Source organism: Pseudophryne corroboree, chromosome 1, assembly GCF_028390025.1.
Source record: "Pseudophryne corroboree isolate aPseCor3 chromosome 1, aPseCor3.hap2, whole genome shotgun sequence".
Lineage (NCBI taxonomy): Eukaryota > Metazoa > Chordata > Amphibia > Anura > Myobatrachidae > Pseudophryne > Pseudophryne corroboree.
The window spans coordinates 695,292,851-695,307,100 of record NC_086444.1 but is presented as its reverse complement, the minus strand read 5'-3'; the positions used below and the strand labels follow the sequence as shown (position 1 = coordinate 695,307,100).

General features: G+C 44.2%; 1 protein-coding gene across 3 annotated transcripts in view; it reads right to left on the bottom strand.

The window, feature by feature from the left end:
- The window catches only part of AP3D1 (adaptor related protein complex 3 subunit delta 1), a 560,201-nt gene that overhangs the window by 8,533 nt on the left and 537,418 nt on the right, over nt 1-14,250 (bottom strand). For all 3 annotated transcript variants that reach the window (XM_063914795.1, XM_063914794.1, XM_063914796.1), the window contains exons 30-32: nt 9,527-9,612; nt 7,281-7,402; nt 7,114-7,193 (exon numbers count right to left, since the gene is read on the bottom strand). In XM_063914795.1, the coding sequence (XP_063770865.1) occupies nt 7,114-7,193; nt 7,281-7,402; nt 9,527-9,612 (288 nt within the window). The remainder of the gene's footprint in view (nt 1-7,113; nt 7,194-7,280; nt 7,403-9,526; nt 9,613-14,250) is intronic.

Genomic DNA, 14,250 nt, shown 5'->3' with positions numbered 1-14,250 from the left:
CTATACCCATAATTCCAGTGTCCCCAATGGATAAATAAGAAATATATATTAATTTATGTGCATATATGTGTATATACAATACTGTGAAAAACTTTTAGGCAGGTGTGGGAAAAATGCTGCAAAATAAGAATGTTTTAAAAAAAAATAGAAGTTTTAGTAGTTTATTTTTATCAATTAACAAAATACAAGTAAAGAAGAGAATTCTAAATCAAATCCATATTTGGTGTGATCACCCTTTTTCCTTCAAAACAGCATCAAATCTTCAAGGTACACTTGCACAAAGTCAGGGTTTTTGTAGGATTATAGTCAGGTGTATAATTAACCAATCATACCAAACAGGTTATAATGATCATAATTTTCATATGTAAGTTGAAACACAGTCATTAACTGAAACAGAAACAACTGTCTAGGAGGTATAAAACTGGGTGAGGAACAGCCAAACTCTGCTATAAAAGGTGAGGTTGTAGGAGACAATTTGATGTCATAAGTCATACAAGATGACAAGGCTGAGCACAGCAACAAGACACAAAGTTAAACTGCATTAGCAAGGTCTCTTCCAGGCAAAGATTTCAAAGCAGAGTGGAGTTTCAATATGTGCTGTACAAGCACTTTTGTAGAAGCACAAAGAAAACGGGCAGCGTTGAGGACCGTAGATACAGTGGTCAGCCAAGGAAATTTAGTGCATCAATTGAAAGACACATTATACTTACTTCCCTAAGAAAGGAAGACGTCCGGCAATGCCATCAGCTCAGAACTGGCAGAAAGTAGGATTTTGGTACTTACCAGTTAAATCCTTTTCTTTGAATCCAAAGGGGGCACTGGAGTACTCTTGGAATATGGACGGGGCGTAGCCGGGAATGGCACATTTAAATATTTAAATTAGTAACTGGTCACCCCCTCCATACTCCCATAGAGACTTCAGTATTTTTACTGAGCCGAACAGGAGCGATAGAGAGGATGAACCATAGAGAATTACATATAACAGTATAATATAACGGTCAACACTAAAGTTGACACATAACGTAAATTAGAACAGTCAACACTAAAGTTGACACATAACGTAACTGACAACTGAGCAGTTGACACCATAATAGATATCACCGTAACAACGTATCCATTGGTGATAATGTGTTCCCATAAGATCCACTGAGCTTACCACAAGACAGGTAAAACTGCTCTGGGTGGGCGTCCAGTGCCCCCTATGGATTCAAAGAAAAGGATTTACCTGGTAAGTACCAAAATCCTACTTTCTTTTTCATCCACTAGGGGTCACTGGAGTACTCTTGGGACGTACCAAAGTTCCCCCTTGGGCGGGAGAGCTGTTTGGCACCTGTAACACTAGACGGCCAAAGCTATATGCTGATGCCGTAAACGTAGCAAACTTGTAAAAGCGCACAAACGTGTGCACTGATGGTCCTGCACCGATGACCCTGTAGCAGCTCGTCTAAGCTGTTTTTTAGAAGGTTAACGACCTGCTGCCTATGACGTTCACAAGGAACGTGTGGAATGGTCCGACACTGATGCAGGCGATTGTAGCCTGCCCTTGACGTTCCCAAGAACGTGTGGAATGGTCTGACACTGATGTAGGCGGTTGTAGCCTATGATGAAGCTAAGCCTGACGTATGGTATAAGGTCTGCTTGGAAGCTGGCAAAGCCAAGTTAACTACATTAGATAGAACAAACTGTGCGTCTGTTTTACGTACAGTTGATGTTTGGCCTACATAAACGCGTAATGCGCGTACCACATCTTAAGTAACTGAAGTTCCTGAACCTACTGATAACACAGGAACTATGATTGAAGTGATGTGTAACATTTTTGGTAAGAAAACGGAATTTGTGCGAAGTTCCGCTCTATGATCATAAAACACCAGATACGGTGGCTTGCATGAGAAGGCACCCAATGTTAAAACACGCCTTGCTAAGGCTAAGAGAAACTCTTTACCAAGTGAAAAACGTAACTTCCACTTGTTGTACGGGTTCAAAACATGAAAATTGTAAGAAAAAAATTAAATCTAAACCCAGATTCAAGTCCCATGGCGTAGTAGGAGGTATAAATGGAGATCGTACTCTGAGGACACCTTGCAGGAAGGTTTGTACAATCGGCAAATGAGCCAAACGCCTTTGAAAGTAAATTGCCAAGGCAAAGACCTGCACCTTGAGTGTAGAAATGTAGTCCTCCACCTAATCCAGTCTGTAAAATATTAAAAGACGGGATAACTTGAAAGATGATGTCGGAAACGTCCGAGCTTCCCACCAACCTATACAGGCACGCTAAAACCTGTGATAACGAGCTGCCGTAACTGGCTTCCTAGCACGTAACATGGTTGGTAGAACAGATTCTGGAATGCCCTCCCTTCTTAAGAGGGCGGTTTCAACAGCCACCCCGTCAAACGCAGGCGCGCTAAATCGGGGTAAAGGAACGGACCCTGTTGTAACAGGTCCGGACGTGGCGGAAACGGATGATCGGCTGCGAGTAGTTTGCGGAAATCCGAGAACCATGCTCTCCGAGGCCAATAAGGCACCACTAGTATGACCGTCGTGGACTCTCGTTTGGTCTGCTTTAGCAACCGAGGAAGCAGCGGAAATGGTGGAAACAGATACAAAGCTCCACTGCCTTTGGAGCTCTTGCTCTGGACACATACTGGAATGTTTTTTTTTTTGGCGAGATGCCATTAGATCCCCCTGTGGGTAATTCCACTGCTGGACCAACATCTGGAACGCTTCTGAATTCAATGCCCAGTTTCCTGGATGAAAATCCTGACAGCTGGGACAATCTGACTCCCAGCTGTCCACTCCAAAACAACACTGTCGACAATATCACCTGGTGACGCTCGGCCCAATTGAGGAATCGAGCAACTTCCCACATGCGATGCGACCTCAAATTCCTCCTTGTTTTGTATGCGACCGCCGTGGTGTTGACTGACTGCACCTGGACATTCTGATACCGGAGCATGTGCACTGCTTGTTGCAGCGCGTTGGAAATTGCCCTGAGTTCCAGGTCATTTAATTGACAGCAATCTTCCATGATCTGACCAGAGACTCTGAAGTTGACAATTTTGGACCACAGCTCCCCAACCTCTGAGACTCGCGTCTGTTGTAAGAATTATTCAATTCCAGACGCCGAACATTCTCCCTGCGGTGAGATTGTGTACTTGGAGCCACCAGAGTAGTGATACTCTGGCCCTTGGAGCCAACCGCAGTATTTGATGAATTTGTAGATGCGTGCAATACCATTCAGGTGAAAATGACCCGAGTGAACTCCTGCGAACTGGAGTGCGTGAAAAGATGCCACCCTCCTTCCTAGAAGTCGTCCAAATGCACCAAGATAGTCCGTAGATTGCGTACTAACTGTACGCGATGACGAACACTTTGTGTTGTGTTCATGCAGGGAAATCAGTTTATCCACGGAATCATTCCTATGCATGAATCATTTGTAACGGAATGAGGGTTGATTTCTTGAGGTAGACAATCCAACCATGCTGAACAATGCCATTGTACGTTAGTAATGCCCGTTGCAGGAATAAGCGTTGAGACGGAGCGTTGATGAGCAGATCTCCAAAGTACGGAACTGTTATCCTTCTCAGGGATCTGAGATGAGCTATTATGACAGCTTTTACTTGTGAGTACCCGAGGCGCCGATAAGAAGCCAAATGGTAGCACTTGAAAGTAAGAATGGATTTTTACAGTAAACCATAAGTAGGCCTGATTCGTGTAAATACGAGATCCATCGTAATCCGGTATTACTGCGGATCCCAATCTGCAGTCACTGACTGCAAGTATTCCATGATGAATCTGTAGCAAGCGACGTACTGTTTGCAGGGTCAGTATCGGACTGACAGAGTCATCCAGTTTTGGAACTATTCCAAACCGAAATATAACCGCGACTCGGGTGTTGACTGCGGTATCAAACTACTGAGACTACTAGAGCCTGTGTCATCTGCAGAACCGCTGTCTTGTCCTCTGACCTAGGCAGACCTGTCTTGCCAATGGCAATGATGGTAAACCGTCGACTGTAGTTTCATAATCTGTGAATCCAACTCTGCGGATCCACCTAACTGTGGATGTCTACAACTGACGATCGGAGATGCTGGAACCCCATTATTGCACTGACTTGTCAGTGGCTTAGATGTAAAGGCCACTGAAACTTGGATAGAGACCTCTCGAAGTAGGTGGCAGTACCATACCCGTAGTCTACCACATGTCCTGTAGCACGGCGCCGAATGGACCGAAGCGTAAAGACAATATCCTGAGTAGTTCTATTTAGGCATTTGCGCAGACAATGGTAGGAAATCAGATATTCCCCCTAGTGGTCTGCGAAAGGCAGGGGTCCAAGACAGGACCAAAACCTCTAGCCAGCACAAGGTAATGCCTCTATTCTCCTTCTAAATCCGACCTCGCCAGTTAAGAATGTAGCCAAAGTGGACGTGGTGCCGCCACTAGTGAAGCTAAAAGGCGAAAACAAAACTGGCTGACGTCCACAGAAGCTGTAATCAGCGAGAAGTGTAAGGTGTTCTTCCTGTAGCGCAATGTGAACTGGAGTGCCATGCCACTCCAGCCTTGTTAACCCAAACTCACACCAAAGCAGGGCGAGGCAACATCCCTACTGTCGTGTACTGTAGGGTACGCGCCGACGGGTAATTAAACGTCGTAGACTGAAACGGACAAGGGATAACATTGAAAACCTGACGGACAGGCCTGTTGATATGAGGGCTGGCGGTGAATCGACCACAAACAATCCAGCTGAAACAGTCATTTATAAGACAATAAGCATAATTTGTCCCCCCAGGCAGTACATGCGCTCGCATCCCAAAGAGGAGCGGCAAGGGTCCGTCTGTGCAGTCGCATTTGTCCGACACACTGTCTGACCAACTTTGCAGCGAAGCTGCTTGTTTGACTTGCTGCTCATGTACACCAACCAGTAAGTACAGAAGGACAGACCCGTATCGTGATTAGTACCCTGTAAGTAAAGAGTGTTTAAATCTGCATTACAGTGCACGTGTGCTGTACAAAAACAACTAAAACTCCTAACAACCCCCCGGCTCCACAAGAGGCTGAGTGTTATAGTGCAGCAACTTCCTGGGAAGAACCAGGAAGTAAAGTTAAAATGGTGTCCGGCCATGTGCTTGCTGATTGCAAGAACAGATTGTAATGTTAGCTGATACACCAACCTTCTTTATACAGGTTGAGTATCCCATATCCATATATTCCGAAATACGGAATATTCCGAAATACAGACTTTTTTGAGTGAGAGTGAGATAGTGAAACCTTTGTTTTTTGATGGCTCAATGTACACAAACTTTGTTTAATACACAAAGTTATTAATAATATCATATTAAATGACCTTCAGGCTGTGTATATAAGGTGTATATGTAACATAAATGAATTGTGTGTATGTACACACACTTTGTTTAATGCACAAAGTTATAAAAAAGATTGGCTAAAATTATCTTCAGGCTGTTTGTATAAGGTGTATATGATACATAAATGCATCCTGTGCTTAGATTTAGGTCCCATCACCATGATATCTCATTATGGTATCTAATTATTCCAAAATACGGAAAAATCCGATATCCAAAATACCTCTGGTCCCAAGCATTTTGGATAAGGGATACTCAACCTGTAATATATATATATACATATACATACACACACACACACACACACATATAAATGTATATACACACACAATCAGACCTCTGTAAATATATATATGTATATATATTATACCCATATTACAGACATAGATATATATATATATATAAAACTATATATATATATATATATATATATATATATATATATAAAACTATATACATATATCTTATATTGACCAGCAGTCATATTATTGCGACCCCTCACAGGCTTAATAGCCTGAGCTGTTAGCTGCCTAAACGCAGCTTAGTTATTGTGGCCTCCCTCCGGGCATTCCTCCCCCCCAGGATGGTACCAGCGCCAGTGCAGGAGCGGTGTTCCTGTTTGCCGTGGAGTACTTTTACCTGTAACCAGTCCACAGTGGTGAGAAATTTAGTACGTGTCTAATTTGATGTACCTGGATGTTCCACCTGCTTGTCTTTTAGGGTTTGTAATACAATTGATCTACATTATGGGCGCCCTCCTTCCTTGTATTTTTTGGGGATTACAAACATATTTAAATGAAAGGGCCTAAATATTAACAATTTTACCAATATGCATCCTATATATACAAATGTAATGTAGGCCACTGTTTCTCAAGCTATGTGCCATGGCACCATGGGGTGCCTCGGGACACTTGTAGGGGTGCCTTGGATTGGTGGTGTAGGATCAATTCAAATTATTTATGGTCAATTTAATTGGCAAAACCAGTGCTGGTGGCTGTCAATCATAAAATATGTGGAAAAACAGAAGCAAATCTTGTCCCTAACCACACAACTGAATGGGAGGATGGCATATAAACACAAATTACTTAATTTAATATTTCTCTGTAAGTTCCCCAATAAGAAACTTTTGGCCTAGGGGTGCCATGAACAAAAAAGTCCAATACTCTACCCTGTGATTCAAAAAAGTTTGGGAACCACTGATGTAGGCAAAAGATCAACATGCAATGTGTTGACATTCTGAGAATGTTGACACGTGAAATGTTGACAATGTCCGAATGACACTGTTTAGGCTGTGGGCGGGAGTGTTAGGGTTTGGCTGTGGGGGGAGACACAGCAGTAGAGGGAGGCTTAGTGGTAGGGGAGAAATACTCACCCGAACACCGGGACCTGGATGACAATCTTGGAGCCACTGAAGCCGTCGGGAGCTGGTAAGTCACCCCCGGGCCACCAGGGATAATTTGTCGAAATGTCGGTATGTTAGAATGTCATCACTGTTGACATACTCAATGTCAATATTAGGACTATGACAACAATCTCATGTTGACATGATGCAACATTATGACTGTTAACATATAACTAACTCATGCAAATGCTGACGTGAAAAATATTCTACAGACACAGAACAGAAAAAAACATATACACAAGAGAAAGTTTCCCAAAACAAATCAAAACCACTTGTTTATAGCCAGTAATGCATGAAATCATATAAATGCAGTTACAATCCTACTTCCTATATCTATGTTATATAGAGAGATACCTTTTTCACCAATAAGCAAACATGGTGGCCCTGGATGGACCGACTGTACATTGACGCACAGGAATCGACTCGTTCAATCACTGAAACATAAAAAAGCTTAGTAAGAAGGGCCTCTATCAATATTACTATACTTTCTATTATTTATTACTACTTCATTTAACACTAACCTGTGAAGCGGTGGTAAAAGCAGATCTTTGCTAACAGGTGGTGAAAGGACAGACTTGTACCTTCTACTTTCAAGGAAATCATTTTCAAGTCTCCTGATTCCAAGAGTTTGGCGAATGCATCACTGAGAACAGAGATTAATACAAGAGACCAAAGAAAACAAAAAAAAATGTAAAACAGCAAACAATGTAAAACACATTTTAAACTTGTTATTGCTAAAGTATCTGCAATATAAAAGATTCAAGCACATTTGTTGTTTTCTTACGATTTTATATAATCACTGGTGCTTTCTTGTTATAACGACTTATAAATATAATGCGGTCTTACCCCACTATCACATTTACTCTGAATCTGTCACAATAAAAATGTCAATTAAAGGCTACGCAACTACCATAAAATAAAATAAAAATACTGAGGAAAGTACAACAGATCAGCAAAAAAGAATCATCGTTACTTGTGACACTACAGGGCAATGCACAGCTGTGCTAAGATCATCATCATGGCCAAAAATAAGAACAAACAAATTAGATGACCTAAGATACAGTAATGTAAGAGGAAATATGGAAGGGAAAAAAGAGAAAGGAGCGTTGAGTAGTGGAAGAGAACTAGGAAAAGGTAAGCAGCGGAGGGTGAAGAGCACTCAAAAGAAATAAGCAACAACACAGTACAAGTGCCCAAATGTATCTAAAGCACACAATCCTGGAATCATTGAGGTACGTCCCCTTGAGGCATTTAACTGATAGATAAACCAATCACACCAAAGCTGGATATATTCGTGGAAACAAATTGTGTAAGTAGTAAGATTGGTTGCCAAACGCCAGATTCATTCAGGAGCTGCTGGGAGGGATGTGTTTTTAAGAATTTTGAATATTTAGCAATCAAGCATCTATCACTATTGAGGATGTGTCTGGAAGGTTTATTTGGGAGCTTAGTCAAACCTTCCAATGGGCAGCCAAGGAGAGAAGCCCACATGGAGACCAACAGCTACAGTACATTAGAGTGGAGATGAGCAACCTAGTCCAAGAACCATTAAATTTTGGGGCAAGACTACCATGTTCACATCACCTCTGGCGGGATCAGTACGAAATCCCACCGGACGGGCTCTTGGCGATCGGAATACAGACACCGGTATACTGACTGGCATAATCCCGACAGGGGGGAGATCGCAACGCAGCCCCTTGCGGGCTTGCTGCTATCGACACACTAATTTATTCTCCCTCTATGGGTGTAGTGGACACCCACAGAGGGAGAATATGTCGGGATTGTGCAGGTCGGGATCCCGGTGTCAGTATTTCGACCGCCGGGATTCCGTCCAGCGGGATCTTGACCGCATCCCCCTCTGACAATGGTCTGAGGTGGTGCCTCAAATGCTCTTCAGCATAGTAAGAAACATATACCACCCATAATGGAGCTTATATGCATTTTTATTTAACAAATTTGATACAGAAGCTTTTGAGACCCTTTCTTACAAGTGTAGAGCAAGTGTCCTCATCTGGAGGGATCACTAAATCAGCTTCCCACCGGAGCTTGTGCAAGAACCTTTAGAAGGTGGCTATGGATATGTGATCCCATAACGGGTTTTAGAATAGTCCCAAATTGAGCTCGAGAAGATAATGCTAGGGAGGAGACATTGTAGAAGTTGGGATCCTTATTTATCCATCACGGAGCTTGTGAACTCATAAGGCAAACAGCAGCTTGGCTTAAGTGGGTTGTCATACAATGAAAACAGACATCTGTAGACCCTCTTCCACAACTGGAATTCTAAAATCTATCTGTGCATCTGGCAGTACAAGTATTACATGGTAGTACCAGTTTTTGAGCAATGTTTATTTTTGCCAAATTGGGAACTATACCAATACCAGTATGTATAGCATAACAATTATATGGGTACAAACGCTTCACCTATTCTCATTAACTTTCTGTACTCTTGGTAAAGATATAGAGCTAGCTTGTGAGAAAGTCTGAAGAACTGCAAAAGCAACCATTATCTTCATGTAGCTTTATAGTAGAATAATGAAATATTAGGGAAAACAGACACCAAATAAAACATTTAAAACAAAATAGTTATTGTTCTTTTAATGCATGGAATCAAATGCTAAGTAGGACTCAATACTGTATAAGCGTATAAATAGTACTGCATTATTACTGTACCTGCAGTATGCTAAAAGTAATTGATAATTTATGAAATAAAAAACATAGCACTGCATTTTGTTTTTTAAATGCAAAATTCTGAAAACTAAAATGATACCTGAAGCAGGGAGTCATGATTAAATATGAGGAACAACTGAAATGGATTTTGAAATCTAGTTTTTCATGAGAAGATCCTTCATCATCCTGAAAAATAAACATGAAAATTATTAACATTGTTGAAATGTATACAAGTTACTGTGCACAGCATTAAAAATAAAATAGGATTTTAATTACCTACTGGCAAATCCTTTTCTCGTAGTCTATAAGTGATATTGGGGAGACTTAGTACGATGGGTATAGACGGGGTCCAAAGGAGTCGGTGAACTTTAAATTTCTTCACTGGGTGTGCTGGTTCCAACACTCTATACCCCCTCCCACAAGCAGTTATAGGTAAAACAGTGCCCAAAGGAGAAAGGACATACATGAGCGAAGAAACATAACGAGTGATGAGATTTATACACCAGTTCACAACAAACATAAAACAACCAGCAAAGGCTGGTAATCAAACAGCAACAGCTGAACAGGTAACTATAAAAAAGATAACATGCAGAAAAGTCAATGCACTGAGGCGGGCGCCCAACATCCCTTATGGACTACGAGAAAAGGATTTACCGGTATGTAATTAAAATCCTATTTTCTCTAGCATCCATAAGGGATATTGGTGAAACTTAGTACAATGGGGACATCCCATAGCTTCCAGAACGAGCGGGAATGTGCAGAGACTGCTGCAGCACCGCCTACCCAAACGGGGTATCCTCTTTGGTCAGGGTATCAAACTTGTAGAGCTTAACAAAAGTGTTCTTCCCTGACCAGGTAGCAGCTCAGCATAACTGCAAGGCCGAGACTACACGGCCAGCTGCCCAGGAAGAGCCCACCGATCTTGTAGAGTGGGCCTTTAGAGACTTAGCAACAGGAGAGGCTGCCGACACATAGGCCAACGAGCAATGGACTGCTTTGAAGCGGAGCAACCCGTTTTCTGCGCATCATAGAGGACGAACAAGGCATCAGTCTTTCTGATCTGAGCTGTTCTCTTGACATAAATCTTCAAGGCTCGCACAGCATCCAATGCCTCTGGAGAAGCAGAAATGTCAGAACTTGACAGAACCACAATAAGTTGATTCAGGTGGAACGCAGAGACAACCTTCAGCAGGAACTGCTGCCTAGTCCTGAGCTCCACTCTGTCCTCATAGAAGACCAAGTAAGGGTCTCTACACGATAAGGCCCCCAATTCCAAGACACGCCTAGCAGAAGCCAGGGCCAGTAACATCACAGTCTTCCACGTGAGGTACTTATCTTGACCCGTCATCAGAGGTTCAAACCAGGAGGACACTAGAAATTCCAACACTACATTCAAATCCCAGGTGCCGTGGGCGGCACAAAAGGAGGTTGAATGTGAAGTACTCCTTGCAAGAAGGTCTGAACTTCTGGCAATACTGCCAATTTCTTCTGGAAGAAATTTGAGAGGGCTGAAATCTGGAGCTTAATGGAACCCAGACGTAAGGCCTTATCCACACCAGCCTGCAGGAAACGGAGGAAATGTCCCAAGTGGAACTCTGCAGGCGGATACGAGCGTTCCTCGCACCAAGATACATATCATCTCCAGATATGATGATAGTGTTTGGACGTCACAGGTTTCCTGGCCTGAATCATGGTAGCAATGACACTTTTGGAAAGGTCCTTGTGAGCTAGGATGTTCCGCTCAACCTCCATGCCGTGAAACAAAGTCGCCGTAAGTCCAGGTAGACGAACAGTCCTTGTTGAAGATGATCTCTTCTTAGTGGTAGAGGCCAAGGGTCTTTTGACGGACATGTCCATAAGATCCGCGTACCACGCCCTCAGAGGCCAATCTGGGGCAACCAGAATTGCCTGGACTCCTTGATTTCTGACTCGCTTGAGCACCCTTGGGAGCAATGGAATCAGAGGAAATATGTAGACCAGCCGGTAAGGCCAAGGCGACGTCAATGCAGCCATTGCCCTCACCTGAGGGTCCCTGGTTCAGGAGCAATACGAATGAAGCTTCTTGTTGAGTCGAGAAGCCATCATGTCTATTTGTGGGCAGCCCCACCAGTCGATCTGCTGAAACACCTGATGGTGGAGCAACCACTCCCCCGGGTGGAGATCGTGACGACTCAGGAGTCCGCTTCCCAGTTGTCCACTCCCGGAATGAAGATTGCTAACATTGCTCTTGCATTTCTTTCTTCCCAGAGGAGTATCCTTGACACCTCTCGCATGCAGGCCCTGCTTTTTGTCCCTCTTTGCTGATTGATGTACGCCACTGCTGTGGCGTTGTCCAACTGTACTCAAATCGTGTGATACTTGAGTAGAGGAGAGGCCTGAAGTAGAGCATTGTAGATCGCCCGAAGTTCCAGAATGTTGATCGGAAGGATGGCTTTGTGGGCTGACCACCTGCCCTGGAACTGAGCCCCTTGGGTGACAGCTACCCATCCTCTCAGACTCACATGTGTCGTGAGGAGGATCCAATTCTGAGTCCCGAAACTCCGGCCTTCCAGGAGATTGGAAGAATGCAGCCACCACAGGAGGGAAAGCCTGACCTGAGGTGACAGCCGTATCATCCGGTGCATCTGTAGATGTGTTGGAGATACAATAGAAATGTTCAGGAGATACAATTGAAACGTTCTGGCATGGAACCTCCCATACTGGATCACTTCGTATGAGGCAACCATCTTCCCCAACAATCTTATGCAAAGATGGATGGATACTCGAGCAGGTCGGAGCACCATGCGAAACATCTCCTGAAGTGTTCTCGCCTTGTCCTCCAGGAGGAACACCTTCTGGGCCACAGTATCCAGAAACATCCCCAGGAACAGGAGCCGTTGAGTTGGCTCCAGGTGGGACTTCTGTAAATTGAGAATCCACCCACGGCGTTCCAGAAGTTGGATAGTGCGGTCGATATGGAGCAATAAAAGCTCCCTGGATCTTGCTTTTATCAGATCATCCAGGTAAGACACAACATTGACCCCCTGGACCCGGAACATCATCTCCGCAATTACCTTTGTGAACACCCTTGGAGTTGTGGACAGGCCGAAAAGTAGTGCCTGGAACTGGTAGCGATTGTCCAGCAGGGCAAACCTCAAATAAGCCTGATGAGGTGGCCAAATCGGAATATGAAGGTAGGGGTCCTTAATATCTGGGGAAACCATGAGTTACTGTTCTTCCAGGCCAGCAATCACTGCTCGTAAGGATTCCATCTTGAACCTGAATACCTTTAGATAAGGGTTCGAGGACTTTAGGTTCAAAATGGGCCTTACCGAACCGTCCGGCTTCGGTACCACAAACAGGTTGGAGTAAGAACCCTTTCCACATTTTTGTATTAGTACTGGAACAATGACGTGGGACTGGACCAACTTTTGGATGGCCTGTTGCAACGCAACTTGCGTATACTCCAAAGCTGGTAAGCTTGATTTTAAAAATCGTTTGGGAGGACCACCGTCGAACTCCAGCTTGTGGCCCTGAGAAATGAGGTCCTTGACCCAGGTAGCCTGGCAGGAACCCTCCCAGACACAGCTGAAGTGACGCAGTAGAGTTCCCACCTCGAGATCCCCTTGGGGTGGGTGGGCACTGTCATGCTGAGGACTTAGTGCAGAGATTTTCAACCTTTTACAACTCGCGGCACACTGAACAAGATTTAAATATGCATGGTGCAGCTGCGTGTCCTAGGATGTCATGTCGCAGCTTCTCCATAGGTAACGCCTGAGAAAGCCAGAAGAGCCCAACACTGCCAGGACCCAAAATTAGAACTGGTTCTGCAACCACTAAACCCACCAGTATGGATCGTTCCAGGGCCTCAGTAGCGGCAAAACACTGACGGGCCTGGCTGTGCTTCTATGGCGGCACACCTGGAGACTGACTGCTCAGGACACACTAGTGTGCCACGGCAGAAGTGGTTGAAAAACACTGACTTAGTGGAAGCAGAAGTGGTGCTCTGTTCCTGAGAACCGGTGTTTGCAGGTCTTCTGGTCTTACCTCTGGTGCCTCTAGCTGCATTGGAGGCACCTCTGGCCCTAGATCGAAATCTGTTAGACCGATAGGACTGAAAAGACGGCCCCTGGTGGGAACGCATAGCCGACAGGGCCCCGGAGGGGACAAACGTGGATTTCCCTGCAGTAACCTTAGAAATCCACATATCCAACTGAATTCCACACTGCGCTTGGACTCTGCGTCCGCTATCCATTGACGCAACCACAAGGCCCTGCGCACCAACACTGCCATGGCAGAGGTCCTAGCATTAATATTGCTCATCTCCTTGAGCGAGTCACAGAGTACGTGTGCAGTGTCCTGAATGTGCTTCAGGAGAGTCAGAGTCACCATAGTGATCAGAGGCATATCCCCGGAGAAGCCCTCCTGAATTTGAGAAGCCCACATGTGAACGGCATGGGTCATCCAGCAACCCGCTATGACCGGCCTTTGTGATAAACCTGCTGCCGTATAGATAGACTTTAGTGTAGTGTCTATGTTTCTGTACCCAGGGTCCTTTATGGTAAAGGAACCTGAGGCAGGCAGCACCGCCTTTTCAGACAGTTGAGAGACTGATACGTCAACCCCCGGGGGTTCTTCCCAGAATTTCCTACCTTCAGGAGGAAATGGGAAAGTGTGCAAAAATCTTTTTTACACTTGGTATCTTTCTTCTAGATTTTTCCAGGCTAATTTAAACAGGTCATCTAACTCTGCAGAATTAGGGAAAGTGACATTAGGCTTGATCTGTGTAAAGAAAAACAACTGCTGTAACGCAGCGTCCTCTAGAGGGAGTTTTAACACGTCACG